Source organism: Glycine soja, chromosome 14 (assembly GCF_004193775.1).
Source record: "Glycine soja cultivar W05 chromosome 14, ASM419377v2, whole genome shotgun sequence".
Lineage (NCBI taxonomy): Eukaryota > Viridiplantae > Streptophyta > Magnoliopsida > Fabales > Fabaceae > Glycine > Glycine soja.
Window position 1 is genome coordinate 45,576,092 of NC_041015.1, and position 22,016 is coordinate 45,598,107.

The 22,016-nt window shown below is 37.5% G+C and overlaps 2 protein-coding genes and 1 non-coding gene across 3 annotated transcripts; 2 read left to right on the forward strand and 1 right to left on the reverse strand.

The window, feature by feature from the left end:
• The first annotated feature begins 3,321 nt into the window (after positions 1 to 3,321).
• LOC114384129 lies at positions 3,322 to 6,301 on the forward strand. Its single transcript, XM_028343794.1, has 5 exons — positions 3,322 to 3,502; positions 3,797 to 4,008; positions 4,117 to 4,317; positions 4,394 to 5,807; positions 6,186 to 6,301. Exons 1-5 carry the CDS (start codon positions 3,322 to 3,324, stop codon positions 6,299 to 6,301), a joined length of 2,124 nt encoding a protein of 707 aa, XP_028199595.1.
• A 4,644-nt stretch (positions 6,302 to 10,945) lies between these two features.
• Positions 10,946 to 11,030, reverse strand: TRNAM-CAU. The gene is given in 2 exon segments: positions 10,946 to 10,981; positions 10,993 to 11,030. It is a non-coding gene; the product is annotated as a tRNA-Met (tRNA).
• An 8,478-nt stretch (positions 11,031 to 19,508) lies between these two features.
• LOC114384131 lies at positions 19,509 to 20,604 on the forward strand. Its single transcript, XM_028343795.1, has 2 exons — positions 19,509 to 19,925; positions 20,452 to 20,604. The coding sequence occupies exons 1-2, from the start codon at positions 19,509 to 19,511 to the stop codon at positions 20,602 to 20,604; spliced, it is 570 nt and encodes a 189-aa protein (XP_028199596.1).
• Positions 20,605 to 22,016: the final 1,412 nt, after the last annotated feature.

The following is a 22,016-nucleotide window of genomic DNA, read 5'->3' on the forward strand; positions in this document are numbered from 1 at the left end:
CTCTTCTTATCTATTTAATATTATTACCTTTTGCATTATCCTTTCTTGTGCTTAATGTTATTGTTTATGACTTGATCACCCATTTGCATGATAAGTTTTAGGGGTAACATTGGGAAGCATTATTCTCTAATAGAACTGGGAAAGTGTATCTAAATAAAGTCATCGCTAGAGATAGGTTGATTTTGTTTAGCCTGTTATACATTTCTATTCTTAATTCTTAATGCAATTTACTGTTTTATCTCTACAAAGAAATTTGGGAGATAAAATATATAAATTAGGCTCTCTCACTCGAGGGATCTTGATTAGAGTATATAAGTAGATGCAAGTGTAAATTGAAATAATTATAAATAGAGAAAAAAATTAATCTTACATAAAAAAATAGCTCTGATAGACTAAGTTTTCAACATTCTCATCTTCTAAATTTAACTTCTATTATATTGGCTTTTCTTATCTTTTCTATTTTTAATTAATTAATTTAAATTCATCTTTAATTTATTTTCTTGTTTATTTTAATTTAATTTTCTATCAATTTATTTTACTGTTTTCTTCACAATCTTTTAAACCAATTTATTTATTGCTTGAAAAATTATATATTCACCAACTAAGTACAAACAAAGTCTATGGATTCGATATTCGGACTTCTGTTATAACTTTACTACTTGAGACAATTTGATGCACTTGCCAATAGTTTAACAGTAACGCAACGCATGGTACTGCCATTACCAACCATGACCTACATAGGTGGGGTGGGGAACAAAGTGAGGCGTAGAAAGTTTGTAACTCTGGTTTGTATAAAATTATGGGTGTTGTCGCCATCCATGAGAATCAAGACCCGATGTCGATTAATGGAGCCGTACACTTGAAAAGTCTCTGGGGCGGGCATGCCAACAAGGGCATTTAGACTCAATTGTGGTGTGGTCCCGGTGAATGGTTCAAAGGAGGCGGAGTCAATGCGGGTGGCAGTGTCCGGGGAACTTTGAGAAGGAGGGTCGTCGTCATTGTCATCGGTGATAAAAAATTTGAGACACGGTGGCCTTGATACCATTTATCTTTACAATGGTAGCACAACCCTTTATCTCGAGAAATGGCCAGTTCTTTTGACGACTGACGTTTGATTGGTGTTCTGGGGTTTGGATGAGGTGAAGAAGGACCTGGAGCCAAAGTTTGGAGAGTCGAGGGAAAATAGGAGGAACGCGCACCACGACGGCGTTCCTGCAACTTGTCTTCTTGAAGTTTCACTAAGGCCATAGCCTGAGGCAGAGATAAAGGCTGCAGGGCCTGTACTTCCCGACACAACTTAGGGTTCAAGTCGGAGATGAAGCAGCCAAGAAGAAAAGGGGGTGTGAGCCCGACAATACAGTTAGCAAGGCATTCAAACTCGGCAAGGTACTCATTAACGGTGCCTCGCTGGTGTATTTTGAAAAGTGCTCTGTGGGGGTCATCGTAGAAAGACGAAGCGAAGCGGGACCCTAGCGCTTGAAGCATTGCTGGCCAGGAGGAGAGGAAGCTGTTTCGGGACATCCATTGATACCAGCTGAGAGTCGAGCCCTCCATATAAAATGAGACCATGATGAGTCTTTCATTCTTTGGAATTCCTTAATAATCAAAGAACTACGTAATTTTAAAAATCTAGCCTATGGGATCTTGTCCATCGAACCTGGGAACTTCCAATTTCATATGGGAACGAGGGTGGGGGGTGTTGGTGGCAATTTGGGGGAAGAGGGCTGGACTGTAATGGTCGCAAGTCACTTCAGGATGGAGTTGATCTTGCTATTCAAGGTGGACTGGGTTTGGGAAAGGGAGCCATGGTTCTGTGTGAGATGCGAAACAACATCTTCCAAGCGGTCTATGATGGCCTATCATGTATTGTGCTCCGGCATCGGAAAGGCAGGTCGGACCACTTTGTTAAGTCTTACTCCTATGCTATGCTAAAATAAAAGAAGCAATGAGATAATGGTCTGCAATTTTTATTCATTCCTAGAAGAATATATATAAAAATTCATGGCATAAGCTGCAACTAATCAATGGTCAGTCGTACAAGCTATGAAATAACAGAATTGTAGAAAATATCTTCTAGGTAGTTATAACAAATAGCAAATGGGATGTTATGAAAAGATTCCTCTTGTGATTTGGTGATTTCCTGCTTTTGTCTTTTTCCTCAGACAAAATCCTTGAGGTGTGCTGGCTTGTTGTGTGCCCTCTTGGGCCTCTGCCTTTGGGATGTTCCCTGATTGCTAACAATAAGCACACCTATTCTCCCTATATATATGAATAACATAAACTCACCTCAATTGTTTCATCAATTTTGTTATTGCTCGAACCAAGGGTGCTCTAGACATGCATCCAACTTTGCCTCCTTTAATGCTTTTAACATCAGATTCTGAATCTACATGCAACAAGATATTTTGCATACCTTGATCTCTAGCAATACACAAGCCCTGTAAAATTCCCCATAACTCAGCAACAAAGGTTGAAGTGCACCCTACTTTTTTCGCAAATCCTATTTTCCATCTGCCATGATGATCTCGCAGGAGGCCTCCACAAGTAACCAGACCTTGTGATGACTTCAAAGATCCACCTGTATTTAAGCAAAACCAACTACCAGGAGGAGAGTTCCATTTCATATGAATTTCCTCTTTGACATAATTTCTAGAGGGACTAAATTGAAAGTGGGCAGATTTGTATTTCTTCCAATGATGACAGATTTATTCCCAAGGTTTACATGTATAAACAAATGAATCATCATGTTGTTGTATGTTCCTCCAATACCAAAAATAATAGCAAGTTGTGGCCCATAATTCAGGCCAAGGAGAATATCCTTGAAGACAAACATCACTGTTAAGATTAAATTCTATCCAATCTTGAAATTGCGTACCAACGAAATTTGATACGAATAGTAGAGCAGGGGTGCAAGCAACAAGGCCCAAAAGGCAAAGCATCACGCCCATGCATCTGAAGGACTACGTGAGAAGCTGATCATGAGCCATAAGCATGCAAGTTCGTAGGAAGGCGCTAGAATATTCTAGAAGGAATAAATTGCAGTAGGACTAGTAGGCTTTCTGTTAGGCCGTTAGATTCTGTTGTAACCACCACTTAGTGGCTATAAATGTTCACACTAGCCTTGATGAATGCAAGAAAGAACTTCCATTCTCTTCCTTGAGCTCTAGTTTCTCTTTCCCTCTTTGTTCTCGGAGGTTGCTTGGGCCTCGAATACCAAGCACTACCATTGGTGCTTTCATTGCTTACGCCATGGCTGAAGCTACTCGTTTGAAAGCAAATGCTGATCGTTAGGAAGAGGCGTTCGCGCGACTCTCGTCTTCAATGTCTTCCAAGATCGACGAGCTTCTGCATCGTATGACTCAATTGGAAACAACATATACACCGCCGCAAGCACCGTCACCAGTTGCTGGTACGACGACCACAAACCCTACTTACCGTATGAAGCTCGAAGTTCCGCATTTTGATGGCTTGATCCAGAGGGATGGATATTCAAATTCATGCAGTTCTTTGAATATCATTCAACTCTAGATCATGAACGGCTCACCATAACATCTTTTTACATGGAAGGCTCAGCATTAGCTTGGTTACAATGGATGCATCGGAGTGGTCAGCTGTCATCATGGTCCGCTTTTTTACACGCCATTCATGCACAATTCTCGTCTTCAACCTATGAAGATCCAACAGGTTTACTTTGTAAGTTAACGCAAAAATCCGCGGTCTCGGTGTACCTTTCGGAATTTGAAGCTCTGGCAAATCGTATCATCGGATTGCCGACACCATTTATGCTTTGTATCAGGACTGAATCCAGCGATTCGGCGGGAGGTGCAAGTTATGCAACCTCATTTGTTGGTTCAGGCGATCTCCTTCACTAGATTACATGAGGAAAAGATGTTGGATGGGCGACGATTTGCTGCTAGGGGATCCACGAATCCGTCGTATGGCTCTCCTTCCCAAGCCTCACCGCCGGTGGTCTCCAAACTAGTTGAGTCCCTCTTATTTCCTTCACCAGTAAAACCCCCTCCAACCACCATTCCTTTCAAACGTCTCTCCCCAACCGAATTAGCGATTTGAAGGGAGAATGGATTATGTTTTAATTGTGATGAAAAGTACTCACAGGGACATAAGTGCACCCCGTCCTTGTTTCTGTTTGTCACAGAAGAGGATGAATGCCTACAGGATTCTGAGCCTATCCCGGCGTCACCAATGTCTCCTACATCTACGCAGGAAACATCTCCTGCTCAGATAAGTCTTCATGCACTTTCAGGTCAAGGAGCCCCTGAAACCTTGCGAGTCACGGGCGTCATCGGAAACCACCGTGTACATATCCTCATTGATGGAGGAAGCACACATAATTTTTTTACAGCAGGAGTTGGTTACAAAATTGAGCTTGCAGCCACAAACAACTTCAACCCTTCGAGTTACAGTAGGGAATGGCGAGGAGCTACAATTTAACCAGGTTTGCCAGGAGGTTTTGGTACACATTCAGGCACACACTTTCTTGGTTGATTTCCATGTTCTTCCAATTTGCGGGGTTGATGTAGTGCTAGGAGTGCAGTGGCTCAAGTCATTGGGACCTGTCTTCACTGACTATGCAACTCTCACTATGAAATTCATTTCTAATGATAAGTTGATTGAACTCAAGGGGGATCGTGATGCAAATATTGATCAAATTTCTCCGTCACAGCTCCGACGCCTTGTAAACACAGGTAACACTAGTACCTACTTCCATATTCAGCTTGACCCACACACACCCGAACCCTTACCTGTGACACACCCGATACCAGCAATCCAAACCTTACTCACCAAATATTCCTCCCTCTTCCAGCCATTATCGAACCTTCCTCCATCACGAGCCACGGATCACGCCATCACCCTTCTTCCTAACTCAACACCAGTAAACGTAAGACCCTACCGTTACCCATACTTTCAAAAACAAGAGATTGAAAGACAAGTGGCCTCGATGCTTCGCAGTGGTCACATACAACACAACTCTAGTCCCTTCTCGTCATCAGTTTTATTAATAAAGAAACGCAATGGGACGTGGAGGTTTTGCATGGACTATAGGGCATTGAATGCTATCATGGTGCGTGATCGATTTCCTATCCCTACGGTGGATGAGTTATTAGATGAACTTGGAGGCGCAACCTGGTTTTCCAAGCTCGATCTAATGCAAGGATATCATCAGATCTTGATGAAAGAATCCTATACAAGCAAAACAGCCTTCCGCGCTCACCATGGCCACTATGAGTTTCGAGTAATGCCTTTTGGACTTTGTAACGCACCTTCTTCATTTCAGGCAACGATGAACTGCTTGTTCCAGCTGCATCTACACAGATATATCATCGTCTTCTTCGATGATATCTTGATTTACAATCGCTCCTTCAAGGATCACTTGGAACACTTGGAAATTGCATTCCAAGTCTTAAGAGAAGGCGAGTTTACACTTAAATTTTCTAAATGTTCCTTTGCTCAGAAACAGATTGAATACCTGGGTCATGTGGTCTCCGACGAATGGGTTCAGCCCTTATCGGACAAGGTGCAAGCCATTCAACAATGGCCTCAGCCACGCACGGCACGAGCCCTCTGTGGGTTCCTTGGCCTCGCTGGCTTTTATCAAAGATTTATAAGGAGCTACGCTACTTTGGCAGCACCACTCTCACGCCTGTTAACCAAAGAAGAGTTCAACTGGACTCTTGAAGTTGACGTTGCCTTCAAAAACTTGAAGCATGCTATGACACATTCTCCAGTCTTAGCACTTCCTGACTTCACTAAATCCTTCATGGTAGAGACAAACGCCTCGGGTTCGGGTATGGGCGCGGTGGTGTCCTAAGGAAGACACCCAATAGATTTTTTTAGCAAACAGTTTTGCCCTAGGTTACTTAGCTCCTCCACTTATGTTCGTGAACTCACTGCGATTACCACTGCTGTTAAGAAATGGAGGCAGTACCTTTTGGGGCACCACTTTATAATCCTGACTGATCATAGAAGCTTGAAAGAATTGATGAGCCAGGCCATTCAAACGCTGGAGCAGCACTGATATTTGGCACGATTGCTGGGATTTGATTACTCTATACAATATCGAATAGGCAAAACTAATATGGTTGCAGACGCGTTATCGCGATGTTCAGAATTACCTAGTACCTCATGTTTCATCCTCTCAATGCCTCATTTTGTGTTTCTTGAAGATCTCTATAAGGAGTTGCAGTCGCATAACGACTTCATCACTTTAAGGGAGAAGGTTCATGCGAACCCAGCAGACTACCCTGATCATGTGTTAACGCCCAACTTCGTTTTGCATTGAAGGCGTATTTGGCTACCTTCAGACTGCACTTTCATCAAAGCTTTGCTTACGGAATTTCATCAAACACCAACAGGAGGTCATATAGGTTTTCGAAAAACCTTGAATCGAGTAGCGGAAAACTTCACATGGCAGACTATGAGTAGTGACATTCGTAAGTTTATGGCCCAATGTGTGGATTGTCAATTAGTGAAGTACGAACCTGCCAAACCTTGGGGTTTATTATGTCCGCTACCAGTTCCATCACAGTCATGGGAGGATCTCTCCATGGATTTCATCGTGGGACTTCCAGCATATCGCGACAACACTTGTATCCTTGTGATTGTTGATCATTTTTCCAAAGGGCTACACCTCAGTATGCTTTCTTCCCATCACACAGCACAAAGTGTTGCTCAGCTTTTCATGGAACTCGTAGGCAAACTCCACGGCATGCCCAGGAGTATTATCTTTGATCGGGATCCGCTATTCATTAGCAAATTCTGGCAAGCCTTGTTTCATCTGAGTGTCACTAAACTCAAAATGAGTTCCGCATACCATCCTCAAACAGATGGTCAAACGGAGGTGGCAAATAGGATCATTGAACAATACTTAAGAGCCTTCATTCACTGTAAGCCAAATTCGTGGGGTCATTTCTTGTTATGGGCTGAGTGGTCATATAACACCTCGACCCACTCCTCCATGGGAATGACACCCTTCAAAGTCACGTTTGGCCGCAAACCTCCCACCTTTCCTCAATACATGACGGGCACGACCACGGTGGACACTATTGATGATTTGCTCAGTCAACGAGAGGTCGTATTCACCTTACTCTGCCAAAAGTTGCTCAAGGCTTAAACACATATGAAAGCTATTGCTGATGGGCATCGTCGGGATCACGAGTTTCATGTAGGTGAATGGGTTTTAGTTAAATTAAGACCATATCGTCAGACCACAGCTTCGGGTGCAGTTCAGTCTAAACTTGCGAAGCGTTTCTATGGGCCATTTCAAATCACCGAAAAGATGGGACCTGTGGCTTATAAGCTAGCCTTGCCTGAAAAACACAAAAGTCCACCCAGTGTTCCATTGTTCAAATTTAAAACCCTTTGTAGGTTCACCCACCTCAGACGTAATGGCAGAGCTTCCCCAGTTGGCCGTGGATAATCAACCTGTCCCGACTCCATTAGCTATTTTAGCTCATAAAACCATTGCTTCGGATACAGGACCGAAACATCTCGTGTTGGTTCAATGGAGAGGCCTTCATCCTGACAAAACATCTTGGGAAGAATGGACAACTCTCCAAGCAATGCATCACCTTGAGGACAAGGTGTTATTTGAAGCCCGCGGGAATGATACGAATAGTAGAGCAGGGGTGCAAGCAGCAAGGCCCAAAAGGCAAAGCATCACACCCATGCATCTGAAGGACTACGTGAGAAGCTGATCATGAGCCATAAGCATGCAAGTTCATAGGAAGGCGCTAGAATATTCTAGAAGGAATAATTGTGCAGTAGGACCAGTAGGCTTTCTGTTAGGCCGTTAGATTCTGTTGTAACCGCCACTTAGTGGCTATAAATGTTCACACCAGCCTTGATGAATGCAAGAAAGAACTTCCATTCTCTTCCTTGAGCTCTAGTTTCTCTTTCCCTCTTCGTTCTCGGAGGTTGCTTGGCCCTCGAATACCAAGCACTACCAAAATCACTTTTAAATTCTATAGCAACAAGGTGATTCCAACTCCATAGGGTCTGTGAACAGTCTCTTAAGACATGCATAGAAGTTTCTTGAACTAAGGGACAATGACTGCAGTAAGGAGAACCAATTCCCCATTTTGCAAGCCTACTTTTTGTTTTCAATCTTCCATGAGCTACTTGCCATATGAATACTCGAATTCTCTAAGGCACGACTAGTTTCCAAATTCTTTTCCACATACCTGTAGTTTCTAAATTATGAAAATCATTTATATGTTTATAAGCACTAGACACCGAAAATTGGCCCAATTTGTTGCCTGGCCATAATCTTCGATCATTACCAGCCTCTAGATTAGGAGGAAGAATAGTCACAATTCTTTGAACAATATTATGAGGGAAAAGAGACTCTAACATGTTTCTATTCCACTCACCTTGGTCATCCACCAAATCCTTGATACACATATTTAGCATATGAGGAGGAATTTTGAGTTAACATCAATCAATTTCATACTAGAATCGATCCATCTGTCATGCCAAGCATTAATTGAAGTACCATCCCCAACTGACCACACTTCTGATTCCAAAAGCTTAGGCCAAATACTAGCCATAGTTTTCCATATGTAGGAATCTGATATCTTTACTTGCAACACATGTTGGTTGAAGTTCCCACCTCTACCATATTTCCCTTAAATAACTTCCCCCCATAATCCGTAATCACACGACTTAAGAGCCCATCTCATTTTCATCAAACAAGCTGTATTCATGGTAGTTACGTTACACATAGCCATACCTCCATTATTTTTTGGAAGCATCATACTTTTCCATCCTACTACATGCAATTTCCTTGTAGTACCTTGATCAACCCATATAAAGGCTCTTTGAACTTTTTGAATATACTCCAAGATAATCTTTGGCATATAGGTAGTCATCATTGGATATATGGGCAGGGTCTCAAAAACTGACTTAGCTTAAGTTATGCGACTTGCCAAAGACAACTGTTGAGAGGCCCAACCCGAGTCTTTGATAGACCTTTTCTACCAAATACTGGAAATCCTTACATTTGGGTGTTTTGCCTAGCAAAGGAACTCCAAGATAACGACCCAAGACATTTACTTCCTTAAAACAAGATAATTGGACCAACTTACGTCTAGTATCTTGATCAACACACTTTGAAAAGTAAATATTGGATTTTTCCACACTAACCAATTGTCCTGACATATCACAGAAAGTCGTCAAACCATGTTGAATACATTTAATTTGACTTATTGATGCTTTTCCAAAAAGTAAAAGATCATCCACAAACATTAAGTGTGAAATGAATGGTCCATTTCGACCAGCTCTCATAGGCTTCCATTGACCTGCATGAAGAGCTTAAAGTATTAGATGAGATGACTTATCCATACACGTCACAAAAATATACGGAGACATGGGATCTCCTTGTCTCAAGCCACATTGAGGTAAGAAAGGGGCAACCCTATGACCATTCCACAATAGATTAGATTGGACTGAATTAATACAATGCATAATGATTGAAATTAGCTGTTGGGGAAGGCCCACTTCTTGAAGAACATTAGAAATAAAATTCTATCTCATCCTATCATAAGCTTTTGCTAGATTCACCTTCATGACAAAAAACCTGGCTTTCTCTTAATGTTGCGCATACTATGAAGCATTTCTTGAGCCACAATGATATTTCCATGAATAATCCTAGTTGGAACAAATCCAGTTTGATAAGGAGAAATAATAGTAGGCATCAAAGGTTTCAGTCTATTCACTATGAACCTTGTTAGTATTTTATAACTAACATTACAGAGAGAAATAAACCGAAATTTATTCACAAATTCTGGTTTTTTAGTTTTGGGGATCAAGCATACATCAGTCTCATCCTTAAATTAATTTTGTTACCAAGTTCACTCAGTGTGTTGATATGATCTCCTTTGTCTAGTATTGATATAATCTTCGATCTCCATGGGAATACCTGCAAAAGAACTTCAACAATCAAGTCATTTAAGTATGAAATATTTATGTGTATGAGGATTAATAAAACATACTTTTTCTTCTGTTTGTCGAAGTATATATAGGGCAAGGGAGGAGGTTTCAACTCGGTAACTGCTCCTCATCGGTTTGTGCTGTACTCCTTTAATAAGGATGGTGTGTCTAGGTCTTGCTCGAGTATAGGACATGTGTCCGAGTACCTACCGAGCTTTATGACTTTTAGGATACAAGTTTCAATACTAATTTTAATCTATTAAATAAAGGGGATTTTGTTTCAACAGTTGTTTTGACATGTTGGATTTAGAATGTTTCCCATTTTTTGTGTCAGCAGTTGATGAATTTACTTTGGAATCTCAAATTAGATAATTATAAAGACCAAATTCTCTGAACTGAAAGGATGCTTTTATTGATGTTCACTAAAAATCTGGCCTCAAATTTTGGCGTATTTTTCATTATTGTCGAAGAGAAAATGTGAAGATAGAGAGATATATTGCACTTTAGAAGTCAACCCTTCTACCTATAGTCAATTTGAATGAACTATCAACGAAATTTGTTTCTTGCACAACGAACCTTTGATATCATTGACCAGTTGGCAATTGAGGTGTTGGTTACTGTCGTCTTCGTTAATTTATCAATTATTAAGCTCACCATAGGACTTAGTTGCTACTGAATTCTAAATAGTGGGTGTGACCCAAAGAGTGTGCAAATGTAACCGTAGATACTGAAAATTCTTGGGCCATTTGTACATGTTAACGACCATTAAAATCATTCACGCTTCTTATAAGCATAACAAGTGACAAGTCGAGAATTTGAATATATGGTAATAATAATGGTATAGGACATACGGACGACTTTTTATAAGTCAGTAAGCACTTTTTTATACAGTATTATATTATTTTCTTTTGGGTGTGTTATTGAGTAAATGACATTACTCAAATCGATACCGTTAAACTGAATGATTTAAATAAAATAAATTAAAAATGTAACATATTGGGGTGAGAGAGGCTCGAACTCTCGACCTCAGGATAACTCAGAAGCTATGAGACCTACGCGCTAGCCAACTGCGCCACCACCCCATATTATAAGTTTTGGCATAATTAGTATTCATTTTCTAACTAGAGTCTTTATTATTTCCTTATTGTGTTTTCAATTGTATTAGTGGCTAAAATGGACAACGCATAAAGCACTGGTTTTAGCCCAAGAACAATGTGGCACACCCAGTTTGTAGGCATGCCCATTTTAAAATGTTTTTAGGGGCATCAGAATTCACAACACTGGTTCAGGATCCCAATTTATTCTGGACAAAAAAAAAAAAAAAAAAAGAGGAAAGTAAAAATGATCAAACTTGTTGGGTCCTTAAATCAAATCAAAAGCCCGCATCTTGAACAGTTCACTTTATGAACCATCAGCATCCTCTCTGCCAATTGCAACCCCCCGCCCAAAACAAAAAAATCGAAATTATGTTTAATTTCACAAAAATACAAAAAAAATATGTAATGTTACATTGTCATTCAATTCAATAATAAAACATTTTGTAAACTAGAGTTTTTATAAACGATAATTTTTAATTAATTCACAATATAAAAAGTTCATTAAACTCTGATTACAAATACTCAATTGTGTTTCCTTTTACACTTGCCGACAATACCTTGAAGATGTTATAAACTAGAGTTTATATATATATAAATAGTAGTTAAGATTATGATTACATACACATATATACTAATATTATTTTATTGTAAGTGAATCTCTCATTTAGAAGAATGTATTTATTAAAAGTAGGTTAAATTAATTTACAGTTCTTAAACTATTTTGACAATTCTTAATTACGCCTCTAAAAACTTTTCTTTTAGATTCCTACACTTCACACATCGTACACTCTACATACAATTAATGTTCAGAAAATATGTCTATGTCATCATATAACATTTTTTACCCCAGAAAAAAACTAAAAGCTAAAATTAAAAATTTGGAAACTATTTGCCTTTTAGAAAAAAAAAGTTTTTGACTGTTTTATTCCTACTAATAATTGCAATATAGCATACATTTTAGTTTTATTTTTAATGTTTAATTTTTTAATAATAATGATGAAAATGCCAAAATATTAGATTATGTTTTGGTAAGAACTTTGAGTAGCTTATAAGCTTTATTGAATAGTTTATAAGCTATTTTGACCAAAATAATTTGGTACACGAGTTTATTATAATAATTTATTTTTTAAAGTTATTTATGGTAAGACATTTCAATTAGTTTAGAATATTTTTTATTAATTTTAAGTTTGTTTTGCTGTTTGATAAATAAGATTTTTTTTAATAATTTTTAGTATTTTTTTGAGACGTTAGCTTCTAATTTTTAGTTTTTTATATTTTTTATTTTTATCTTCAATACATTTATTTAATTTTCTTATTATCTTTTTAAATAAATTATGATTTTATTATTTTTATATTATTTTATAATTTTTAACTATTTCAACATATAATTTTATCGAATACTTATAATTTAATAAACTAATTTTTCAACTATCAACTAGCTTTCTGAGTTTAAGTTAGTTTTATCAAACATAGCCTAAGTAACTTATTTTGATAATACTTGAAGTAATTTTGGAAAATAAGTTAGCTTAAAAGCTATTAGCTTTTTTTTTATTCTCAAATTTATCATACTATTTTATTTGAAATTCTATTTTACCATTTTATTCAATTTTAAAAAAAATTCCATTTTACTTTTTTGAAAAAAAATTGAGTTTAAACCATATGAGTAAAATAAAAAAAATCCTTATCATTTTCTTATAATACAAAATTTAAAAATTATTATCTTACTTTTTAAGAATATAAGTTATTAAAAATAAATTTAAATGTATAAAATATTAAATAAGTCTTTTTACGTCTTAGTTAGTCTTATCAAATAATTAAACCATTAGTTTATAAGCCTTTAAACTTTAAGTTAATTTATAAGTTTTAAGTTAGTTTATTAGTTAATTTTATTGATCATACCGGAAATTTTCTCAACTTTCAAGCCATCACTCTTTAAAGTGATTAACTTTCTTCATATGCTCTTTAAAAAAGAAAAAAAATTTCTTCATCTACTTTTTTTTTTTCTCCAATGCACCATATCACTATGAGAGAATACTTCTTTTCAATATATTTTCAATGCGCCACATGACTTTGTCCACACCAAATATTTCATATCTTAAATTATTTTTTTTATTTTTAAGATATTATTTATTGTTTAAATTTATCTCTTTAATTTATTTTGGCCAAATAAAATATTTGTTTTTTTACAATAAATACATGTCCCTTTACACTTTTTTATTTTTTATTTTACAAAAATTACACTTTATTTCTTAAGACACATTGTTTCATAATTAATTAATTAATGTTATTATCTATATGTTGAATTAATGTATTTTAAATTTTGTCTAAATTTAAAAATACTCTTAGACAAATAGAAAATTTATTCGTTGTTTTCATTATTAACTGAAGAAATTCTCAAAAACAGAAAAAAAAAGTTTAAAATGTATTATCATTTTCATTATTAATCATAATATATATACATATATATATATATATATATATATATTCAAAATCAATCATGTTCACAAAAGTTAATATGAACATGTGACACTAAATTTTGATTCAGAATCAATCTTAGTAACAATAAATTGTTAATTTGAATAATTTTAAATTTAATCTCTTTAAATAAGATTTCATATTTAAATTTGTGGATAGAAAAAATATAATTGAGAGAAAATCTTACCAATATCATGAAAAAAAAAAATCAATTTCTATTCGATTATGAAAAAAACATTGAGCTTGTCATAGAATGATAATTGCATTAACTATAAATACATCATCATACTCGGTGAGGAACAACTGTATATAAGTAAATCTGGAAGTATATGACATCTTTTTTTCTTGCCCTTTTCCTTTTTGGGCTAGAAAAGTTGTACATGACATCTTGGGGACTAGCTAGGACTTAACCAGCCTCACTTCACGAGAGGACCATTGAGATTGTAAGTTGGTAACATGGATGATGCCTCAATAATTCAAGCTTTCATTTATTTCCTTTTACTTTTGGTCTGCCAATTAAAAGAACAATGAAAATTGTTTACAAAGGGTTTATAATTTCCAATAACTGTTTTGAAATGGTTTTACAATTGCCAAGAATAACTTCCACACATCTTCATATATATTATTTGATGACCAAAGACATAAAAAGAGGGTCGATTTTCACAGTATAATTTCCCACAGTTCCTGCTAATTTTTGGTTTTTTTTTATAGGCAAATGAGATTGAGACACATCAAATATATCTGGATCCCCTGCTATTCATTTAAATTGCATTGTGATGTTGATGTTGCAGCACTATACTATACAAGTCACTGTGCATTAAGGGACAAGCATGGGACTGTGTGAGGTTGAATTGAGTTGTGCAACCAAATAATAACTTTGCAATAATTAAAAACCCTCTCTCTACATTTTTTAGTTTTACAGTTGCAATCATGGAAATGAGAACCTCAATTGCTAGGAGCACTACTAACTTCCCAGCCTCACAAATGCTACTAATCGGAATCTGTGTCCTCTATCTAGCTGAATTCTCTCACAGCAAAATTTGTCATTAGGTATAATCAATTCTTAGAAATTATTACGGAAGCTTCTATCTTTAGGTGATTAGATTGCGAGAGGTCTTTATCTAAATTTGTGACAAAAAGGTAACGATGTTAAGTGTTTGAATCTATTTAGAGCCAAAATGACAACGAAAGGGGAGAAATAGAATAAATATATATTTATATTTATAATAATTATTATGTCTGAAGTAGTCCAGTTGACAATTGTGGATGACTGAAGTTGAACATTGTGGTAGTTATAAATTCCTGTTCCTGGCATTCACTATGTGAGTCAATGGTGGCCAAAAGAAGAAATTAAACCATCATGTGTGAGTGAAGAAATGAAATGAGACCCCCAAAGGGGAAGTGTATAAGGAAGAATAGAATTAAGAGGATATATATATATATGAATGCATGGTTTATATGCTAAGATAAAACAATATATATGGGAAACAAACAAGTGATGATGGAAGGGGTTAAATGAAGATGATTGATTGGTGGGTATTGGTTGATGAATTAGGCCAGGTTGGGGGTGGGGGGTCATGGTTTATAAATAATAATGTGTGAAAGGGTTCGTTCCAAAAGCCCTTGAGTATAAAAGAGAGTAGATGGAAATCCAGCTCATAATAGTTCTTCAGCACTGATAGGACCCCACGTGGAGAGGACTGCCAGTTCACAGACTAGTTTGTTTTGCAGGGTTTTTTTAACATAAAAACCACAGGGTCCTTGTAGCTGTCTCCTCGTCCCTAACGCTGGCAACAAGCTAGATAATGACTCTTTCTGCCTCTTTCTTTCTCTACGGGGTGGTGTGCTCATGCTTCCCTTGGCTCTCACCAGCAAAAACTATGCATGATCATTTTGGCTGATTCTTGATTCGAGTGGAATTATGTTTTATTTCTTAATAAGATCTTAAAATTCAAATATTATAAATGAATAAAATTTATATAAGATAAGATATTCTATTAAAAATAATATATTTAGGTTTTCCAATAAAATTAGTCATTATTATCTTTGACAAAAACTAATGATTTGAGAGAAATAACTTATTAAAGATGACTAGAATACTAAATAGTCAAATTTTCTGAGAAATGTTAATCGATATTGATAAAATTAATGAATACTTCACACTTAATTAACTAAAAAAATTAAATGAATTAAAATACTTTTTATGGAGAATTAAAGACTAATATCTCAAATATTAATATTTATTTAAAGAATTAATCTTTTTAGTTTTTTTTCTTACACATGGACTTAGATTAAAACCCTATTCATATATTTAAGAAAAAAAGAAATTAGTTATCAATCATATTATACCATTGATACTGTATATGATCATTAATGCCAAGCTCTACAATAATAGGGGAGTGCTAAACATGTATGATCCAACTAATACTTTGAGGGGAGGATTAAATAAAATAAGATAAAACAAAATCATGAATTGAATAAACTTGTTAATTGGGTGTCAGGGAGAGGTGTGACTTTGTGCTGTGGCGTGTGGACAAGAAAATGGTCTACCATTAGTAATAAAATAAGAGGGTTATTAACTTGATATTAACAGCTGCTAATGATGCGATTGATGAGGGAATGATACGGCGGTGATGGATCTATATAATAGCTCGTAACAGTCTTGAATTTTGTTTTCATCGTAGCCGCATAATGGCTTCCTATCCAGCAATAATCAACAATTCCATGTCTCAACCAAAAATTAAATAAATAGATAAATTAATAAATAAAGACCAAAAGTATATCCTTTCTTTCAAACCTATCTGTAACTGTTCCCATTCATTTTGGTTGATTTGCTGTGTAATTGCCTGTGATTAGCGGATTTGGGGTCATGTAGGGATGTACTTTGGTCCCAACATAAAAAAAGGTGTAACCATGATTGGCCCAGTTAATTACCCGAGCATATGATCAAATATTAATTAACCTACAAAAGGCAGGTCAAATTTAAAAAATATATTATTGTTGTTTCTTTGTACCTCATATCATATGCGCATAACTTTCGCTGTCACAAAACCTTGGAAAAAGGAAGAGGACTGAGTAAAAATTTCATCTGCCTCATTCCATGTCTGTAAACCAAAGCTGCCAACTACAGCACGCACCCTTTCTTATTATATACATCACACAACTTCTTTTCAGGTAAAAGGAACAATCTGATCATGATCAAGAGGGTTCATATCTTTTGTAATGGGAAAATTAATATTTTTACAAATATATATATCCTTATGTTTTTTTAGAGATAATTTTATTCAAAATATTACTGAATATTAAATATAAATATTTTTCTTAATAGAAATTCAAATCTTAGTTTGTGATGTTATTGTTAGGAGTTATCCTTTGTACCCTTTTGTTTCTTAGGATGAATAAACATTTTTTTTCACAATTGTTGATAGCAACAACATCACTCGAGCTAGTAGGCCCAAAAGATCCACCAACATACTCGCTCACCTCAACAATTATGTGTAAAAGGGATGAGGATATAATTGTTAATTCCGTTGGAGAAGATTCATCACTACTCTGTTGAGGGAGATTCCCCATTACCTTGATCTCGCCATCCTTTTACGACGATTCTCACGACGCTTTTTCAAACTCCAACAGCACGGGTCTGTGAATGATTATCTCACGGAGTTTGAGTGGCTTGCCAATAGAATTGTGGGCCTCACAACACCATTTCTCCTCAACTGCTTCATTTTTGGACTAAACCCCGAGTTGCACCACAAAGTCTAGGCCCCACAACCCATGTCCCTTCTGTAGGCCGTAGCCTTGGCCAAATTACAAGAAGACAAACTTTCTGACCGTCGTCGTGGTGCTCGATTTCATTCCCCTCCCATAGCCTTGCCCACCATTGCAACTCCTACTTCCCGATTTCCTCTTAAGCTCCTCTCACCTTAAGAATTGGCGATTTATAGGGATCGTGAACTTTGCTGCCATTGTGATGACAAGTGGGTCCAAGGCCATCGTTGTAAACCACGCCTCCATCTATTTATCGTAGATGAAGATGACGAGGTCTAGCCTCTGTCCCCATGTCAATGTTTTTTAGCCTCTGACAAAATTGTCCCTTTTTGGATTCCACTGCTTGCATCACACCTCAACTCAGCCTCAACTTGCTAGCCAGGATGCCCACACCAAAAACCTCTCGTGTCTACGGTGGCATTCACCTCCACAATGTCATGATCCTCGTGGATGGTGGGAGCACCCACAACTTCATCCAATCCTGTGTAGCAAAGTATTTGAACCTCCCTTCCTCCCCGACGTCGTTGTTGCAGGTCGTGGAGAGAAACAAAACCACCATGGAGTGTGACACCTCTTGCTCTCAGGTTTCCATCGTTTCACCCCCTTAAACTATTTGCCCTACCCCTCAGCGACGCGGATTTGGTACTAGGGGTCCAATGGCTTAAGGAGTTGGGCCTATTGCCATGGTTTATAATACCCTCACCATATCCTTTCACATTCAGGCCACCCTATTACCCTTCACGCTGATGTCTCATTACAATCCATTCCCACTTCAACCCAACAAGTTAAACCCATCTTCCATATGCAAAGTGTATCAACCTTGTTCTAGTTGTCTTTCACCCGTGAATCGGGCAATCTTCCATTTTTTCTACACACACCACTTTTGACCACCCTGCACCACCATCCTTTACTAATTTGCTTACCCGTTTAGCATACATTTTCCTCGAGCCAACCCATTTCCCCCTTCATTGTAACATCACTCACCATATCCACCTTCTTCCCAATTCCAGCCTATTCAATGTTCACCCTTACCGTTACCCCTATTGTCAAAAAACCGAATTGGAAAAACATGTCGCTACAATGCTGGACGCGAGCTTGATTCAGTTAAGCCAGAGCTGATTTTCTTCTCTAGTGCTATAAGTCAAGCAAAAGGATTGTAGTTGGCGCCGCTGTATTGATTATCGTGCTTTGAATTCAATCATGGTGAAGGACAGGTTTCCCATGCCCACCATTGATGAGTTACTTAACAAATTAGGCCGCGCATCGTGGTTCTTGAAACTTGACCTCCGCCAGGGATTTCATCAAATCCGTATGGCTAAGGAAGACATCCCCAAGACCACCTTTCAAACTCACCAAGGCCATTACAAGATGAAGGTAATGTCATTTGGCCTTTGCAACGCATCCTTTACATTTCAAGTAACTATGAATGAGCTGTTGAAATCGTTCCTTCACAAATTTGTCGTTGTATTTTTTTATGAAATTTTGGTCTATAGCCCTTGCTTATCCTCCCACATGTGCCATCTGGAAGCAATGGTCATCACCCTTTCTTAGGGTGAATTTTACTTACATCACTCAAAGTGTCTATTTGCCAGGAACCAGTTCCATTACCTTGGCCACATCGTTTCAGATCAAGGTGTTGCTCTTGACCCTGATAAGATTCAAGCTATGCTTGATTGGCCGCACCCTTCCTCTCCCACAGAACTGCGCAGATTTCTGGGTTTAACCGGCTTTTATCACAAATTTGTCAGGGGATATGCGTCCATTGCTGGCCTGTTGACTACTTTGCTTCGCAAGGATCAATTTCTTTGGAACTCAGATGTTGAGTTAGCATTTACACAACTCAAGCAACTCATGAACGAGGCACCAGTGCTTGCTACCCCGGACTTTGCTATTCCGTTTGTTCTGGAAACCGACACCTTTGGTTCTGCCATAAGAGTTGTCCTTATTCAGAGCTCACACCTAATCGCTTTCTATAGCAAGTTGTTTTGCCCCTGCCTCTAATGGGCTTCCATACATGTCTATGAATTACACGCCATAACATCTCCAGTTCACAAATGGCGCCATTACTTGCTTGGCCACCCCTTCACCATACTCACTAATCACAAGAGTTTAAAGGAAATCATGTCGCAGGTTATCCAAAATCTTGAATAGAAAATTTATTTATACAAGTTTCTTGGTTATGACTACACCACCCAATACAAGTTAGGCATTAGTAATGTTATGGTAGATGCCTTGTCCCGTGTTGTCCCACTATTGGATGGTCAACTCTTCATTCTGTCGATGCTCAATTTCGACTTCTTGGAGCAGTTACACAAATCACTTCATTCTTCTGCTATTTATTTGGATTTGTTGCAGAATATTCAACAACACCTTGCGCAATATTCAGGTTTCAAGGTAAACCGCAAGCTTGTCTTTTTTCAGGAAAGGATATGGATTCCTTCAGATAGTCCATTCATTTCAAATCTCCTGGCCGAGTTTCACACCACCCCCCCTGAGCAGTCACATGGGGTTTCCAAAACCCTTCATAGGCTTCAAACCAACTTCTTCTGGCCACATATGCGTTGTGACGTTTGCCGCTACGTGTCTCAAATTTTCATCTGTCAACAGACAAAGTATCAGACCAGGAAGCCAACAAAGGTTGCTTCAACCCCTGCCCATTCCAACTTCTCCATGGAAGGACCTTTCTTTAGATTTTATTACCGGGTCATCGCAATCACACAAGCACACTGTTATTTTGGTGATTGCTGATCGTTTTTCCAAGGGCATTCACTTGGGAGTCCTTCCTTCCAATATACTGCCCACACTATCGCTTTACTTTTTTTGAATTTGGTTTGCAAGCTCCACGACTTTCCACGAAGCTTGGTGTCTGACACGGACCCCTTGTTCATTAGCAAATTCTAGCATGAATTATTTTGCCTGAGTGGCACCAAGTTATGGATGAGTACCTCTTATCACCTAGAAACTGACGAGTAGATTGAGGTTCTCAATTGAACCTTGGAACAATATCTTCGTTCCTTCATCCATGACAGGCCAACCCTCTGGTTCAAGTTCCTAGCTTTGGTAGAATGGTCGTATAATACTTCGGTCCATTTTCGGCACTAGTGTATCACCATTTGAAGTGATTTATTGCAAACCTCCCCCGTCAATTTCTACTTACTTGCAGGGCTTTTCCCCAATAGAAGTTGTTGATTCATTAATGGCTGCCCACACTACTATTCACTTTACTCTAGAACGTCTTCTCCTTAAGGCTCAAACAACTATGAAGCATTCTGTTGATGCTCATGATCGTGATGTTTCCTATAATGCTGGTGACTAGGTGTATATCTGTCTCCATCCATACCACCAAACATCTCTTCTCCAACATATACCAAACTATCCAAACGTTATTTTGGACCCTTTCGAATCACAGAACACATTAGTTCAGTGGCCTATCACCTCTAATTATCAAAATCTTCCAAAATCCATCCTGTTTTTCATGTTTCTTTATTGAAATTGCACCAAGGAACACCATCAGATTCTCCTGGACCCTTGCCCCCCCTTTCCTCAGACAACAATCTAGTGGTTGAACCCATTACTATCCTGGATTGGAAATGAGACTCCACTACATCACCTTTCTCCAAACTGATGCTTGTTTAGTGGCTAGGCTTGGCCCCTAAAGACTCAGGAAAATTGGAATGATCTGCAAAAAACCTATAACCTTGAGAACAAGGTTATTCTTCTGGCTGGGGGTGTTGATAGCAACAACACCACTCAAGCTAGCAGGCCCAAAAAATCCATCAACAGACTAGCTCACCTCAATGATTATGTGTAAAAGGGATGAGGATAGAATTGCTAATTCCGTTGAAGAAGATTCCTCACTATTCTGTTGAGGAAGATTCCCCACTACCTTGACCACAATTTTGTTATAACCACCTAGAAACATATTACAAAATCTGTTATTATAATTCTCTAAATCGAATTATCCTTTGTAATTCACTATACATACCACAAGAATGAATAAAATAAGGCATATAAGTTTATCAAATAATTTTTAGTTCCTTTTAGCATATTAGTGTCCTAGCAATTATCCTCTTGTTTTATTTTAAACAATACGGATTGAAATACTATAAGACATTAATATGTGTTGGTATAAGTGGTTAAGGATTAAGAAAAAACTTTCATCTTTTCCATGGATGTGAGTTCAAATCTCCTTGGTACCACTTTCGCTACTTGGTGGGCAACCTTCTTAAGGAAGATCCTTTTATGCCCAAGGACTAGTTGAGTGGTTACAACTGGGTGAAACCGGTTGCAGTTCAGTTCGGCTTGTGCAATAATCTTCTAGGTGGACTTTTATTGGCAGCCCACCATGTCATTGGTGCCATGCATACTCAATAATATTGGAAGTGTTTTTTCATTTTACCATTTTAATCATAAAAAAAACTTTTAGTCACTACTACATATAAATATTTCTCTTAATTGAAACTCAAACCTTAATTTGTGATATTATTGTTATGACTTGTCCTTCCTACCCTTTTGTTTCTTAGCATGGATAATCATTTTTTTTTTCTCAAAGAAGAGAATAATATGCTTGTTTAAAAATGAGCATAGGCTAGGCTGGGGTGTAATGTGTTAGGGAATGAGAAATGGGGTTGAGAAGAAGGAAAAGTACAAGGAAATAAGACTAGTTTAAGTCAAAACGGAAAATTGATTGGATGGTGGGAGAGTATATTAATGCAGAGACAGAGGGGA

Coding starts and splice junctions, on each gene's coding strand:
- LOC114384129 (XM_028343794.1), top strand. CDS start 3,322: ATGTCTTCCAAGATCGACGAGCTTCTGCATCGTATGACTCAATTGGAA. Junction 4,318..4,393: donor GCGTCATCGGAAACCACCGT/GTACATATCCTC, acceptor TTGAGCTTGCAG/CCACAAACAACTTCAACCCT. Junction 5,808..6,185: donor GACAAACGCCTCGGGTTCGG/GTATGGGCGCGG, acceptor TGTTTCTTGAAG/ATCTCTATAAGGAGTTGCAG.
- LOC114384131 (XM_028343795.1), top strand. CDS start 19,509: ATGGTAGATGCCTTGTCCCGTGTTGTCCCACTATTGGATGGTCAACTC. Junction 19,926..20,451: donor AGACCAGGAAGCCAACAAAG/GTTGCTTCAACC, acceptor ACTTACTTGCAG/GGCTTTTCCCCAATAGAAGT.